A 17,451-nucleotide genomic window follows, 5' to 3' on the forward strand; every position below is an offset into this window, starting at 1 on the left:
TGCAAAAACAGGTTTAAAAGCTCAGTCTGTGCAGCCTATGCTGGATGCTCACAGACTTCGCTGGCTGGGATACGTGGAGTGCATGCCTCAAGAGTGTCTGCTGAAGGTTGTGCTCTATGGCCACTCAAGAACTACCTGCGACGCAGAGGAAGGCCAAAGCTCTGATACAGCGACAAAGTCAAGCAGGGTCTCAAGAAATTCAGCATTCCCACTGACAGCTGGGAGAGGCCTGCCCACAACCACTCAGTCTGGAGACGCTAGGTCAAGGCTGGTGCACTCATCGCAGAGAGTCATCGGCGAGCTCAGGCTGAGGCCTGTACACAAGCCACAAAGCAGTGTGCTCCAACTTCCATCTGGTGAGCGTGGCCACTGTGGGAAGGTCTGTCGCTTGCACACCGGGCTCTTCGCCCACACTACGGCCAAGTACCATTGACTTTGTTGTGTTTCCTTTCATCTGTTGAATAGCCGTGTTAATGTTGTACTGTGGCAACAACCAGTCACCCAGTCAGCTTCCTCCCTCCCAGATTATTAGTAGCACATAATCTCCGTAGCAATAGGCAGTTAAGGGGCTTGACAGATAATGGATATGTACATGGATGTGGCCTATGCGCTGAATCAGGAATGTTCGTCATAAAGGGCTTATGGGGCAAACCTCTCTGGCGGTTTCAAGGGCATCAGGCTTTGGATAGACAACTTTTACCCTAAACTCCTCCTGCTGGGCATACATTTTTCTGACTGGTGCCTAAATACAGCACCCTGCCACAGTTTGGCCCATAGTTGTTGGGCCATGGTCCTGCAAAGGGATTAGTCAGTAATGGCCCCTTACGCCTACAAGGCGTAACCTCAATGTAACCAATTGTTAACCTCAATGTAATTTCAGATTGTAGTTTGAGACTACACTTATGAATCCCTTTGGAGGCTCAAGCATGAAGTTTTGTATCCCAGGTCAGAGAGACGCTGCATGGGGAGGTAAAATTCTGTGTATTTAGATTCCTTTGCAGTACTGGGGCCATATTTTTGTATTGCTTTTCCCTTCGTTTTCATCACTTTTGATAAAATATTTCAAACAGAAAGACTGAAATTAATATAAGTTTGGAGGCACAGAGGGGAAGAAGTCATTGACTGATTTTTTAAAAACCTTTTATTAATTCGTTTTGCCAAACAGATAATGGACTCTGAAATTCATTTGCTAAAAAGTTCCAAAGTGAACACCACCCTCACCTGACACGAAGAATGCCTCCGTGACAGCAGGTACCATCAGCTTATGGCAACAGTTGAAAATAACATTTTAATTTTGTATGCAACAATGTAAACTTCAAAAATAGTAAACTATAACTTTTTTCCCTTTTTACATAGCATGTGATCTATCACAGATAGAAATTTAATGGCGAACCTAAATCGCGTAAGTAAACATCCTGGTGCTTACAAGTTTCATAAAAAGGTGATACATTACATTTGATGTAAATATCTTACAGTTCTTTTTAAAACTCACAAAACTGTGGAGTAAAAGCCACTGGCAATTCACCTCGTTAGTCTCATATTGTACATCATGAACCTTGTCTCTCCAGAACTGGCTGTCAGCTTCATTGTTAATTTTATTTTAAGTAAGGTTTCTAGCCCTACGGCCTAGTTTTCCTCTTACTCACACTAGTGTAAATCAAGCGTAACTCCACATGGAGGTAAAATCTGTGCAAGTGAGAAGTGAATCAAGTCCACAGGGCATGAACTTGCAGTTTCTGAACCCCCTAAGTTCCCGGTGAAATCTGTGACTCTCAGTGGGCACTTACTGACTTCAGTTGCAATTCTGAGAGCAGCATGGCCCCTACATTGTAAAATGACAAAAGTTACTTGCAGCGTGACCTGGTTCTACATGGATAAAGACTAGGATTCTGTAGAAGGCACTGTATTTCTCTTGCATGATCTTAAACGCAGAGTGCAGTCACATGCTTCTCCTCTATTATTTCAGTGCAAGCCTTTTAGTACTTTAACTTCACTCTTGTTCTGGCACAAAGTGCACTCATCTTCATGGAGTGGTTTCCTAATCTCCCTCCCTTTCCATCCCCACCCTCCCAAAAAGATTTGCTTTTAGTTCTCTGAAAACTTTAAAAATTAAGAGTATAGCTCTGGTAGAAAATAAACACATGATGTAGCACAGCATTTGCTCATTTTAAATCACAGTGTGGGATGTGTCAGTCAGTTTCTAATGTTCAAAACATCTGCCATGAAAATTGATCTTTAAAATGATAGAAGCAAAGATAATTTGACTATACATTACATTCATTTAAAAAAGAGGGGGAGAGGTTCTTGTTTTGATTTTTTTAAAGTGGTATTTCTAAGCGAAAGGTCTGATGTGAAAAAAGTGCAAGCAAATTGGACATGCCAAAACTTGATGCCTTAGACTGTATCGTATCAAAACTGTACAGGTATGTACACTATATGGACATATGTGCTTCTTTGCAAGAAAAGACCTTTAAATCATAACATACAATGTTAATCACAGAGTTTCAATAAAAAGAACATTAATGCGCGAAAGATGACATGGAAGGGCGAGTTCTCCTGCTTTTGCTCTGTAGTCCTGAACCAATGTCTCCATTCCCCTCAGGGATCTCTTCCTTCTTCCGTACTTTGAGGCGGGTGAGGAGCTTCATTAGCCAGACGTCCCATTCCTCTGGTAGAAGCAATAGCAGGAAGCCCAGGCCAATGATGATAATGGCAATTACACGGACGCTGTTGAAGACAATTTCACTCGTGTAGTGATCAATAACTGTATGAAACATTGAACTGCTATTATTAACAGGGACAAGGTGTTGGGGCAGCATCACACACAAACTGCAGTACATTGCTTGCAAAGAAGCAGCAAAGGGCAGGCTCTTAATACAGGTGGGGTCTCACTCGCTTAGAATGAGCGGACTGCTGAACATGAAACACTGGAGAACAGGCCTGTTAAAGACAGACTTGTAGGTCTCGAGCTCTCCCTGTTAGTTTAACTTGGACATTCAGTGAGCCCAGATTATCAAGGGCAGAGAGCAGCCAGAATTTGCCTTAAATATGGAAAGAGATGCCGTCTAGCACTGCACCTCTCATGCTGCACACTAGACAGTACTGGAAGGCGCTTATTTAAAGGTATGGCAAGTCCTGCTGCCCATCCACTGTGCACAAGAAAGGCTTTGCTTTACAAAGACTCCTGACACTGCAGCTCATGTGTGCATCTCTTCCACCTCCCTAGTCTGGCTCTGCTGAGTAAGGGTAAAAATAAGCAAATAAATAGTGTTCTTAAATCAGGTTAGTTAATCCTTGTTGGCTAACTCAGGTTAAAAGAGTAGTGAAGACACAGTAACTCAATTTTTAACTTTGGTTAGCAGCTTGGGTTAAGCCTATAGGGGAACCTGGGGTGAAACTCAAGCTGGTTTGCTGTGCTTTCAGTGCTACTAGTTAAGAACACACCTTCTTTGCAGTGCAGACTTATCCTAAGAAGCTCAAAACATGGTGAGCTACAGAGGTGCTTTTAGCCGGATTATTCAGTATAGTAAGAAGGTTAGGCTTCTACTTTGATTGTTTAGGTGTAAATAGTCTCGCACGTGGATTAAATGGCAAAGGACACTGCATAAGTAATATGTTCATTAGGTCCAAGCAAAGGTATCCGAATAGTGTTCTTTTACTTCTAGGTTATGAATCTCAAGATGTTCTCTAGCAGGTGTCTGGGGTTGGGTGGAGGGGAGGTAGGAGCCTGATCCTATTCCCTGCATTTCCTCCAGAGAGGCAGATTTGCTTAGCCACTTTCAACCATCTTCCTCGGAGCCTGGCTGTGACCCACAAACTTCCGTACTGATCCCTGCAGTGCCTCTTGGAAGCCCCACAGGCGGCAGCACAAAAAATGCTAGGGTAGATCTGTACTGGACCAGCTGAATGTACAGTCCCGGTATGAGAAAATTTAGCAATCCTGACATACAAAGAGATGCTCTGACTATGTAATAATATTTCACATAGCACCTTTCAGCAGAGAATCTCAAAGTGGCGTACAAAGACTAATCAAAGATAATCATTAGTCCCATTAGAAAAATGAAAAAGCTGTGGCATACAGAGATCAAGTGACTTGCCCTAGGACACGCCATGAGCCAGTGGCTGAATTGGGAGTAGAACCCAAGGCTCTTAACTCACAAGGCCCTCTGCTAACCATTAAATCACATTGTTTAACTATGAAATACAATTTGCAGCAGAACACACTGTAGTAAAGAGCTATTGCAATTCCAAGACTAAAGTACATTACTGGAGCAAACCAGATCTTCCTCTCTGATGGCTTTACTGGAAAATTTTTGGCCTCAAATTTTATTTCCCTTAAAAGTTACTTTTACTTGTAAGTTTTAAATTCCAAAGCCTCCTTTAGGTATTGCGTTTCCAATTCACTTCAGAGCGCCTGCTGTATAGTGGTGGTTGATATGCTTTCTTTTAGGATCAACTACTATTGTCCCTTCTTGTGTAGCTGTAGAAAGTTCTCTTGCAGAGGACATGGGGCACTGCTGCTGTGTGGGAGGGCAGTAATGAGCATTCACTGGATAGACACCTCACCTCTTCTCCCCTGCTCAGCTGTGCACTGGGTTAGCTACCTCAAGCTATACACAAGCCTGTGGCTAAAGTAGATAATAGGAGAGGGGAGCTAACCACGTATGCTGACTGTATGCCCTCATGAGTGCGGCTGTCATGCAGAAAAGTGATTCTGCATCACCTCCTGTAATGAGACATGGCATAGGGAAGAGAAGATTGGGCAAGGGAATAAATGCATCTGAAAGGAGCCTATGTCCCCAGCCAAGCTCAGGGTCAGCTAAACAAGTGTATATGTGAGAGCTAGAGAGGGTGTATGCAGAGTGGGCGGAGCTGGAGGCCAACTCTTGTGCTCCCAACCACCTTTCTTTCCCAGAAAGGAGGGGAGAGGCAACTGACTGGGTCTCCTTTTTCCTTGCATGGGAGGGGGAGTTGAAAGTGTTTAGCTTTGCCTGTTTCCTTTTCCCCGCCTTGCAGTGGAGGGGAAATCAGCTGAGACATATTCTGCTGCAGAAGAAAGGAGGCACAGAGGCAGACAGAGGATTCCCAGTTTGGACTGTTCTTCTCCCATTATGTGCTGGTGCTGCTCTCCCTACTGGCAGGGAGAGTCAAAGCCTCAGAAGTAGAGCTGGTTGAAATTCTTCTGTTTAAACTTTTTTGTTTTTTCTCCAAAGCAAACATTGCAGTTTGCTTTGGAAAAAAAGGTTTTTGTCTCAATTTTCCATTTTTTTGAATGAAGGCAAAAATCATTTTTTAAGTTTTGATTTTTTTTCCCTAACTTTGTTGAAATCTCAGAAAACTTTTCATTTCTTTAGAAATGTTTCACAGAAAATACCATTTTCTGACCAGCTCTCCCCTTGAACTCCCAGGCCAGGCACCAGTTTCTGTGGCTGCTCTTACTTATCCCTTATCCCAAAGGAAAGTCCTGCTTGAGAGGATTTGTGATACTGTCATAAAAATTTATCAGCCCATGCCAAAATCTACTTGCCTAATCTTCACCACAATGATTGAGGATGTTAAACACCAATGATATTTTACTTGCCCAAGGCTGAACTATTACTATTATATACCTCGCAGTGATTTCTCAGAATTTCATTTTGAAATGTAATATGATTGGTCTCAGTAGGTTTAGCATTAGACACACTCCCTCGAACTGGTGAAGAACTCAATTAGCAGCACATTTTTTCAGCTATTAGTTTTCATCCAATCACAAGGATGACTGACTTCAAATCAAGTTTATTTTTCAGTATCCTATCTTTTTTGGAAGAGCTGTAGTTTAAAGAACAATACTAGAATTTCAGATTGGTCTTGGAATATTACAATATGTACTGCAGACAAATATACATTGTTTTAACCAATTTGTTCTCTGTTCTTTCTGTGTGTGGATACAAAACATTATTTTATTCACCTATGAATGAATTAATGATAAGTTAATGTTTAAACAATCAACAGCACTAAAAACGAATAGACTTTGTATATACAGTAAAATAAAAAAGGAATTTAAAAATTCTTACTTGCATTTACAGGTACGCTCAGTACAATTCCAAGAGATATCAAGGTAGGATATGTAACAGCAATTCCAAAGTTTAATAGAATATTGAATGCTGAAATAATAAGAAAGAAAAATACCTTTCATTTTTAGATACACAGTTCTTGTGAAACCAAGCTTAGCTTATTTTATAGAACAAGGAGATTTAATTATACATTTCCCCCTCCATATACAGTAGACACAGCCTTCAGGTAACTCATGTTAGCATTTGTGGAAGTTACCTAGTACACAAGGGTCCCTATCCTGCAATCTGATCTGCCTGGGCAGACCCTTGAGCCTATGGAGAGCCCACTGATTTCAACAGGACTCTGCTGACAGGGATCCGATTGCAAGATTGAGGCCATAAAGATTAGAATACATCCCATATCACACAATAGTATTCAATAACACAATTACATTCCTCTGACACTCCCCAATCCTTATGATTATCCATTCTATCCTCCTATTTTAAAATTTAATTTCTTAATCTAGGAAATCCTGGGCAAAACAGCCATTTGTTTCTAGGCATTTTTGCATAACAATTGCCTGTGGATGATGGTTGTACATATTGTAAATCTATACAACCTGATGATATTCAACCTGTTTGATAAACAGCGGTTCATTTTAATAGAAAACATAGTAATTAAAAACTACTTTTTATGACAAATAAACAGCTGTTGTGGACCTACTTCATCCCTGGTCTAACTTCTCTTAAATCAGAAAGGATATGCCAGGAATGAGTCTGGCCCACAGTGTATGTTCTAATTCTATTCTAGAAATGACTATTTACATTGATATGACACTTTTCAGCTCAAAGGACATCTAAATGCTTTTACAAGCTGCAGGCCAAATTCTGCACTCTTTGCCTTCACTTAATAACTAAAATGCAGCCACTTCTGGAGTAGAACATGACAGCTGTTTAAAAGCACATAGAACTACCCTATAATCTAGGATAAAAAGGGGAAAATACTATTTTAGCTGGCAGAATGTAATTATCCAAATAAGAATTTGGCCACGGCACCAGGGCAGATACCTCTAATTTAGCAAAGAGCAGCATAGTATCTTTAATGATCCCATGTAGTCAAGGCTTTTGTTTCACATCTCATCCAAAAACCATTCTTCAGTAGCACAGTACAGCCCTGACATTAACTAAAGCAAAGAGTGCCAACTACTGAACCACCTGCATTACTGCAATACAGTAGATTGTCTTTGGAGGTTCCTATGCATTTAGGGAGTAATCCAACTGCCATTCAAGTCAGTGGGAAGAGCCCCATTGACTTCAGTGCTGGTTGGTGAGACTGTGGCTGAACGGCCTAGCTCTGGATAGCTTGTAAACGTTGACCAGCCCACATCTTCAAACATGGGTATTCCATTAGAACATGGGCATTTTGCACTTGTACACATGAAGGAGAGTTTGTGAGTATGGATTAGGACAAACGGTATGGACCCGATCCTGCAAACCCTTCCTGCTGAGTGCAGTGCTTACTACTGTACGCGTTCCATGGCCATCAGTGGGACGCTGCATGGCAGTAAGCACTAGTTCCAACAGCAATCACAGGATCGGGCCTTGCATTTGTATCTATCTGTGCAATGGGCCCTCCAGATGATGTCTCAAGGTAAGCTGATCTTTGGGATTGGAAAAAAAGAAAAATCTACACCATTTCAGAAAAATTTAAACTTCTGGAGGTGGGGTGGGAGTAAGGGCATGGCCTCTGACAACCTCTCCCATCAGAGTGCTATGAACTTATAGCATTTACTTACTCAATAAGAGAATTGAAAATCCACAAAGGTTCCCCCAAGGAATAACATCAAAAGAGCTCCAGTATTCCACTTTGGTAAAGTACAGAATGACAGGAATACAGGTGACGAAAAGGACATTGAAGACACCTAACACAGACAAGAATAAGGCAGCTTCTCCAAATTTAGCGCTGCCCAGGAGAAGTTTGAACAAAACCTGCAAGAAAAAAAAAAAATCAGTGAATTTGCTTTAACTCAAAAACATGCCAGGTCAGCTGACCCTTTTTCACTCCAGCATTACACTAATGTAAGGACAGTGTCTGCTGCTGCTACCACTAATGCAATATAAAATATGTATGTGGAGGATGCTCAGCACTTTTTATTCTGCAAAACAGGAAGGAATTACACAAGAAGTTTCTGGAGGGGAACGTGGCTTTCCCAAAATATTCCCTTAAACCTGTTTTTCTTTGTAATGTTCTCTTAGTAAAAATAAAAATTCAGGATCAAATCTGCATGACCGACTTTGTCGGGATGGCATGTTGCTTAGTTAAGCCCTGATCCTGATTGTAATCTTACCCGTAACTCTTTCTTTCTTGGTTTTGATTTTTTTCCCCTCTTTATATCATTCTTGTAAGGATTTTAATGTTCGGTGCCTGACGTACATGCAGCCTTAATTCAATCTTAATATGTCCTGCCTGGGAAAATATATGCGGGTCACACCTTTGGGAGCACTAATAAATGAAATACAAAGAACAGTAATCTTGAGCTGGAGAAAAGAGCTGCAATATTTTATTCTCAAGATATTATACTAAGAAGTGCTACTTTTTATACCGTCCCCATACACTGCCTGGCCTTAGGAATGTGCCTCAACCATGCCCTACAATCGTCACCCTGAGGGATGTGATGGCAATTCAGCTGCCGTGCCCCTTCAATCCCAGTCTCTGCTTCCAATCACCTGCCAACCAGAATGCCAAATAACCTTCATTGTGGTGGTGGTTTGTATGATGTGAATTTTCTTCTTTCTGCTAGGAACTGAGTTGAAAAACACTCCCCTAGACCACTAGACAGCTGGCAACAGTCTTCACTCACCTAGTATGTATGTGAACTCTCTCTAAATCCTATTGCCAATGAAAGGTCGTATATCCTAATGACCAGACTTACTTAAGCCCCATGCCCCTTAGAATACTATCTTAAAAGTACTAAAGAAGGCATGGAAGAATTAAACATTTGGCTCTTCCATTCTGGTGATGGTGATTTTTTAAAAGGTATTTAGGTTGTTGGTATTTAGGGGAGCAAATTATTGATTTTTAAAACAATCTACCTATGTAACTACAGAGGGGCTCCATTTTCTCAGTTATACCTATGTAAATCTGGAGTAATGCCATTGACTTCACTGTTTGCTCTGGATTTACATTAGTATGTCAAACCTGACTTTGACCCAGGAGTTCCTCTACTGAATGCTAGTAGCTAAAATTCAGTCATTCAATTCAGTTTTTACAGTGCATAAAACAAAAGGATGACTGACGAGTTCATATCTAGTTTTGCATCAGTCAGAAACGTTTATGCTTTGTAGAAAAGCTCTATTTAAGATACAGAAAGTGATGGTTGGCTCATGATGTCACTATTGTACCACTCTTCCCTTACCAGCGAGTTACTGAACCATGCCCACCATCCCTAGAGTAATGAAAGGCCTAGTTCTGATCATTAGCAGGGCCACAGTTGCTCTTGCTGCTGAGAGGCCACCGAGCTTTGCTAACCTTATCTCAGACAGGCGGATGCTGCAGACGCAGAAAAGGCCCAGCGCACAACAGTGAAAATGATGAAAAGTACAAAGAGGAGTGATTTTTGAACCTCTGTCAGTTTACTTTGAGAAGAGTCAGTGGCGATATGCTAGAGATATAAAATAATGAATGGGAGTGAGAAGGCTCGTTTGAGGCTCCTTGGCTTGTTTCCCATCATGAGCTGGGGTCAGAAAGACATTTCCTGCTCTGGAATAGCAAAGCACAAATCAGCCAAAGTGCACTGCAGCTTTTGCCTTGCCCTGATGCATGCACTATATATGGACAATTATTGGGGCCTGAATGGTTATAGACTAACTGATCCACTGTTCTGGTCTAGGATAGGAATTCCTATGTTCCTATTTTACTATGGTTTGAGTTTCTGTCTTATATCAAACGAATGTGTATCAAGTAAAGCGTAGAGGTTAGTGTGCTAGACGTGCTGCTGTCATTAGATTCTATTAGCCATCAATCTCTCCTTTAGTTAGTGAATTTATTCTGCAGAGAACATCCTAATACAACATACAAAACCATGTTAGTGATCAAAAACATCAGAAAAATCTCTACAGCCAGAGCTGGCCAATGCAGCTACTTTTCATACTTGTTATTCTGAGTCCATTACAGATCAGAAGGTCCTTAATTAATCTGAATTCCAGTTGTTCCTCATTTGACACCCTCAGGGCAATCTGTCTGTTATTTCACTAAGTAAAGACAAGGAATGAGAGAACAGACAGTGAATGTGTCGGTACAATAGAGATGGCTCAGAAAAAGGCTGCAAGAAAGGACTGGAACAACAAGGCAGTGTCAGCTGTCTGTTCTTGCTATGTGGTGATAGGAAAATCTGGTATGTGCATAATGTGACATTTACGTCTTAAAATGCCACTTTGACCATCAATAAACAAAAACACAGGGCAGAAAATCAGTTCTGTTCTGTCTGAACTGACTAGGAAGGAATGGATTTTAATTTCCAGCCACTCCTGTAATTTCTGACAGTAATCGCATCACACTCCTTGTTCTGAACAAAAGAGAAACTGATTAATAACCTGGAAACAAAGCAAATACAACCTCAAAAAGTAATATTAGAATGGTAACGCCTCCTTTCTGATGGCTAATGACAGACTGATTCAAAGCTTAGGTAGTTTTAAAATGTTCTTCTGATTGTTCTTTACATTAGAGCTACGGCATCTGGGCTTGACTTCCCTCTTTTTACTGGAGGACTCTTGCAGTCTTTGGTGAACTTATAGTAGCCTCATAGAAGGTGAAACCTGATGTGCAGCTTTCCCTGCTCCTAGACTGACGACCCAATTCAGCAAAATACATAAACTTGTATCTTAATTTTAAGCACATGACTCTTCCTGCTAAAAATCAGTGCTTACGTTTAGGTGGATGCTATGTTCATTGCTGAATCAGGGTCTGAGTCAGAAGGCACACAGGCACTTAAGAAGTCAAGAGTTTGAAAAAGCTTTTGAACAAAATGTTCAGACTTGGATTGCTAAAATTCGGAACCTAAATTAAAAGTGCCTGATTTTCAGAGGTGTTGAGCACCTGCTGAAGTGCACTGAAGAAGAGGGATTCTTTAGTGGGAGTCATTCCCACCCATCCCCCCAAAAGTAGGCACTTACTGCTCCTTAAATAGGGACAGATGATGTCAACATAAATAAATACTTCTCTCCAGTGTTAAACTGGTCTTTGTGCTTATAACAGGTATCCACAAAAAGAACATGCACTGTTGCACTGCATAAAGATTTGCAAATGCCGCATTTGGTATAAGCTGGGAACAGCTCAATAATATGAGGTGGTCAGCCTTGTTTAGCCCAAAGAGGTTTTTGTGTATATTTACCTTATAAAGAGCAGACATTGAGGCAGATCCCACAACAAGTGCTATTCCAATAACTGAATGACTGTGGAATCCATCAGCATAGGTCATCATGACTATCCCTGCAATAGCAAGTATAGCAGCCACAATCTGGTTGGAAGCAAACAAACAAAGGAAGTATTATTTAACAGCCCCTGATGACTTAAGAGCCATTTTGTAAGAGTTCAACATTTTTGCATCATCTACTTCAATCCTTACTTATGAGAAAACAGTAACCAAAAACAGCAGCACAGTCTGCTAATGTGTTAGAAAATGTGCAAGCCTCACTAGCTGATTGAGAAACTGTATGCAAAGAACAGAGAAGAGACTGTGTCAGATCTCAGAACAACTGGCAAGAAAGGAGTTACTCTTCAGAGCATTGTCTCTGGATAAATCTTAAGGGGGAATTTCAGCTCTGTCACTGAGTCTTGACATCAGGTGGTCCCTGCAGCACGTGTTTGACAATAATACATGACTGAATTTCCCAGTGCTTGAAGGAATGGATTACAATCCCGGGGAGATGTCAGGGGAAATGGGTTTATTTAAAAAAAACCAGGAAAATAAAGAACATCCAAGTATTTTACAGGTCAACCAGTGAGTTTATTCAGATGTAAAGGGGGAGTTAAGAGTTTATGATTCAGAAGAATGTTTACATTTTGAGTGGGATTTTCAGAGGTGCCTAGATGACTTAGGAGCACACTTTCTATTGACTTTCAGTAGCACTTGGGCTCCTAAGTCACTTGAGTGCTTTTGAAAATTTTACCCGATGAGTGTAGCATATACATTGATTTGGGAGAAGAAGCACTTAGCTGAGAAAATTGGTTATATGCTATGTCTTTATTATCGACAGCACTGATCAGTAGGCACAGTAGAGTGGGGACAGCAAAATGTCTCCTGCTTCATAGACTGGATCCCTTGTGGAAGAAAGTCAGCAGGGTGTCTCAGCCAACCTGAGCACTTGAAGCACTGGGATGGAAAGGAGTTACAATAAAAATAGGAGAGTCCCTATATATCCTGGAGATTTCATTAGTTTCACTCCTCCAAGATCTTGGTTGCATCTTCTAAAAAGGAGTGGTTAGAAAACCAGGAAGAGATCAGCATATCATACATATTCCATTGAGAAAGGAAAGGGAGATTTTGTGGATCAGCCAGGTAAATGCTGTAACGTCACTCCTCAAAGCATCAAAGTCTGAATGCTATTTTTGTCTGAGGAACTTTAGTTGCTCATTGAAGATGCTGGACTGACTGCCCTTGAGGGTAAATTTCTCTCTCTACACAATAGGCACAGCCTGGCTCATGGCTTTTGCCACACTGTCCCACCAGCACTCCTCAACACTGTTTGGAGGTGTGCGCTTCTAGAGGTGAGAGGGTTCAGTGTCTAGGCCCATTCAATCCCAGGCTTCTGCTGGCACTGCCAACAGGAAGGCCAGTGGTGGCTTTGGTGAGAGGCACCTGTTTATATCCAGGCTTCACATTCTTTGCTATCTTTGTGATGGAATTAGAATGACCCATCCTATTCAAGCCATAGCTAGGGGGATTCCTGTAATAAGGTTATACAACCTTCAGTCAGGTGAACCCATCAGTCTTTTCCAGAGTCCAAAAATCTACAACATTAGAGAATATAACAGAATTTAGGCTACTACAAAGAGCTAAAATCTTAAATACTAAATAAACTGACATGCCACAGCTGGAGGGAGGTAGATGAATGCTGCAGTTTACAGACTTAGGGCCAAATTTTAAAACTCAGGGTATGTCTTCACTGTCGGCAGCAAATTCGCCACCATCAGGTTGATCTATCCAGATCGATTGAGCGATCAGTGAAGACCCGCTCAATCGATCCAGAAGTTGATGCAATAATACCTCCCCTCAAGGGCGTAGTGCTGTGTCAATGGGAACACATTTCCTGTTGGTGCAGCGCAGTGAAGACACCGTATAGAAGAGGAGTTACGAAGTCGATGGGAGTTACGCAAGCTTGACTGCTGCCAAATTTTCAGGTAAGTGTAGACCAGGCTACAGGTTCTAAATTGCACTGGCAAAGATCCAGATGCACAAGTAATCAAGCATGCAACCTGTCTCTCTACACGGGTATGCACTACCTGCACAGTTACTCTTGTATACATGTCTGTACAATTGTAGTGAGTTAGAGTAGTATGAGCAGAGCACAGAACAAAATCAGAAGAGACTGACACTTATTTGAGAACTGTATCTACTCTATATAGAGCTCGAACCTTTATTTAGCTAAAATTAACTTTCAGTATTAGAAATGCTAATGATACGGGGTTTGATCCTACAACTTGCTGACTACAATGGGAGTTGAGAGAGCTCAGGACTTCATAGGATTCACAGACTCTAAGGCCAGAAGGGACCACTGTGATCATCTAGTCTGACCTGCATAGCACAGGCCATAGATCTTTCCCCAGTAATTCCTGTTTGAACTAGAGCAGATCTTTTAGAAAAACATCCTATCTTGGTTTACAAATTTCCAGTGACTGAGACTCCACCATAATCACAACCCTTGGTAAGTTGTTCCAATGGTTAATTACCGTGTTAAAAATGTGCGTCAGAATGTTTTTTCCCCATGTAGATACTTATTAACTGTGATCCAAGTCATCCCTTAACCTTCTCTCTGCTGAGGTAAATAGACTGAGCTGCTTGAGTCTATCATAGCACTATGCAAGATTGAGCTCACGTTGCATAAAGTTAAAAGATAGATCCTAATATTAAATTCACGTAACTTCTTTCATCCTGGAGGATACCAAAAGGATTTACAACCTAGTTAATGCTGAGATGGGTCTGAGCTGCAAAGGTGAGCCCTAGATCCACACTTTACCACACTTTGGGGATACTCAGGTACGGGATTTTGACTTTCACCCATCTCTATATAATATACCAGGATAACTTTCACAGCAATTGAAAAGCATCGAGCTCTGAAGCGAAAAAATGGCACCTGTTTAACAGTGCACTAAAACTCTAGACAATTTTTTAAGTCAGAAAGGGAAAAATACTGCATTCCGCGGCCTACATAGGCAGAACTGGCAGTGCTATCAAGATGAACACACCAAAGCTTGAGGGGGAAAAAAAGCGTAGGGGTTTTAAATGAATACAGGTGGTCAGGATCCGATATATTTATGTCTCAATATCTCAAAAGATAGCACCTTCAGCAGTACAGTGCCCTTTAATACCACTAAGGCACTGGTTCCATACTGAAAAGTTCCAGAGGGGTAGCCATGTTAGTCTGTATACAGCAAAAATCACAAGAGTCCTGTAGCACTTAAAGCCTAACAAATTCCTGCAGGCATAAGCTTTCGTGGGCTGCAACCCACGAAATCTGACGAAGTGGGTTGCAGCCCACGAAAGCTTATGCCCGAAGGAATTTGTTAGTCTTTAAGGTGCTACAGGACTCTTGTTGGTTCCATACTGACTCAGAAGAGAGACAGCCCAAGGCTCAGCACTTGTAGCATCTGTTTTTATCCTTGAAGTTATCCAATCACTAATCCAGCCTGACCCTCCTTAATTTGAGAGATCTAATGAGATCAAAACTTGCAGTGATTTAGATATTGTTAAAGGAATGTGACCAAAAATGCCACAGCTGACTCTACACTAGCAAGAGTAGAAATTCTCAGGACTGGAATTCCAAAAGTGCATTTATGAACTGAAAGAATGAGCAAGATTTGCTACTAACTTCAGTGGGAGGATCCTCCCAGGAGACAGAGGCACTTTCTGAAATCAGCACCAACTGACTTTTGGTGTGCATTTCCAGATTCAAGTCACACTGATATGGCATGCTTAGCTATACATTAAAACGCATGCAGAATTAGCAATTGGTTACTTCTCTTGAATGCCCAGGCAGCACAAAATGAATGGATTCACATAAGGGAACTCTCCACAGCATACAGCTGGTGAAGGCAATTCCTCTGCCAACTGCTTCACCTCCATCCCTGGCATGGGGGGGAAGCAGAGGGCCTGCTTGAGCAGAATTCTGCTACACTGCTTCTCCACTAGTATAAGTTAGCGCAGGCCCCAAGCTGCTCTAAATTCCACTGAGGCTGATCAGCACAGAATTAGGCAACTGAGACCGGCTCCCTGCAGCCCCTGCCACCACTGTGGTGTCTGAGTTTGGACATGGTCGAGAACTGACCCCTCAGTAGTTGATTTTAACTATTCCTTGAGGCCTACCTGCCTTACAGAATCAGGAAATTACATAAAAATACAGTACAGCCCAGCAAGAGTAGATTATAAACTCTTTTGGGGAGGGTTATATGCTGGTAGGGTGTCTAGTACAGTGGGGCCCTGGCCTTGAGGTAAATAAGAAATAATAACTAACCATCACTCTGAACACTTAGCTCCTGATTTTAGAAAGGGGCCCACCATTTGAGAAGTTCCCCCCCAGATTAAACCTCAGCACGCTGTGGTTGTCCGTGAATCTGAACAGATCAGCTCCACCATGACCCAGGAATTTACAGAAAAGGGAAGGAATGGAAGGAAGAAGAGGAGGCCAGCCATCAGACAAGGAAAGAGGAGGAGACTAAATTCAAATCCCCATTTGCAAAGGGAAGTACTGTAACATTGTTGCTACTCAATACACTGTGAAAAGAAACAAGCAACAAAAGTCTATAGCAGCATGTTTCCTCCACCAAAATACCCAAGCCTGCCCTGGGAGGAGCTCTAGCTAATTCCCATGACAGATAGGAAGGAGTCAAGGAAGAGTCTCTCCTCTCTGCCCCATTTTCAAGGGGAAACAAAATATATTCCGCACCTGCAATGCATTTGTCAATACTCAGACAAGAAGTTAATACTCAAATGTCCCAGACAGTTCTCCTTCATCTTCTAGCACCTGGCCAGTTAATAGCTAGAGGAGGAGAATGTAGCTCATCACTCTCATTCAGCATGAATGGAAGACAGTTCCTAATGACACCACTTGAACTAAATCTTTGATTAGTGCCAGGCACGATTGTGGAGGACTGAAGTTTGGAGGGGGCACAGCACTTCGCCATGACATATAATCTTACTTATCATGCTGTTCCTCCCTCTGGAGCCACATGCCATCAATGACATGTGGATATACCTTGGCATACATATGTTTTTAAAGCACTGTTTCCTTATCAGGGACGATTTGAGAACTGGGACTTTAAGAACATTTATTTGCTACTGGTTTTCTGACAAGCTGGCTTCTCTAAAGACAATATTAAAAATTAATAAAGAATAATTAGAGAGGTTCAGACCAAACTGTAAATCCAGCCCATTCATCACTTCAACCCCTTTCCTCCCTGAAATAGGGGAAAGTTCAGAGCTGAATCCAATCTTCTGCCCTTATCTCTGTACTGGATCAAGCCAAAATCCCAGATCTGAGCCTAGGAATCCAGATGTGAACCTTCTGACATGAATCCATCACTACCAGTATCTTCCATTTATACAGTGCCTTTCATCCGGAAGGATTACAAAGCACTCTACCAACACTCCATCTCTCTTGCCCTTGTGTGTCTATGTATGCTTACAAGCTTTGCATCAGTCACCATAGGGATGCAGCCACATAATGGGGTGAAACACATCAGTTGTTTAATAAGGTACAGCAACTCTTATCCAAAATACAACACAACCAGCATTACAGGCAACCCCCTAAAAATCACACAGCTCTCCTATAGAGGCTTCCTTACTGGTTACTCAACCCCCACCCCCCCCAATTAAAATAAGTTCAGTATCAAGTCAGTCAGAAAGTTTAAGGTGCAGATAACAGCTGGAAGGGCAAGGTACTCATTTGCTGGTACCTTTTGTAATTTTCCCTATTGTAGCCTCAGGGCACTGCTGCAATAATCACAATGTGGCTGAAGATTTTCAATCACAGAGAAATAAATTATTTTGTTAAAGTTTTATTTAATTTATTTATTAAAGTTAATATTTAATCTCTCCATATCCTAGGGGTTAAAATCTCCCCTGAAAATAAACTACAAATATTGCCCAGGTTTAAGGAGAAAAGAGAGATGACTTATCTCCATTTCGGCTGGCATAATGGGGCA

At 41.6% G+C, this 17,451-nt stretch overlaps 1 protein-coding gene across 3 annotated transcripts in view; it reads right to left on the reverse strand.

Annotated features, from left to right (window-relative positions):
- Window positions 1-1,123: 1,123 nt before the first annotated feature.
- The window catches only part of SLC35F3 (solute carrier family 35 member F3), a 218,042-nt gene continuing 201,714 nt past the window's right edge, over window positions 1,124-17,451 (reverse strand). For all 3 annotated transcript variants that reach the window (XM_067535829.1, XM_067535831.1, XM_067535830.1), the window contains 4 exons: window positions 11,423-11,548; window positions 7,829-8,021; window positions 6,054-6,143; window positions 1,124-2,764 (listed from right to left, as the gene is read on the reverse strand). In XM_067535829.1, the coding sequence (XP_067391930.1) occupies window positions 2,520-2,764; window positions 6,054-6,143; window positions 7,829-8,021; window positions 11,423-11,548 (654 nt within the window). In that variant the 3' untranslated portion in view covers window positions 1,124-2,519. The remainder of the gene's footprint in view (window positions 2,765-6,053; window positions 6,144-7,828; window positions 8,022-11,422; window positions 11,549-17,451) is intronic.

This window comes from Emydura macquarii, unplaced genomic scaffold, assembly GCF_026122565.2.
Source record: "Emydura macquarii macquarii isolate MOO-44397 ecotype Brisbane River unplaced genomic scaffold, CSIRO-AGI_Emac_v2 contig_3517, whole genome shotgun sequence".
Lineage (NCBI taxonomy): Eukaryota > Metazoa > Chordata > Testudines > Chelidae > Emydura > Emydura macquarii.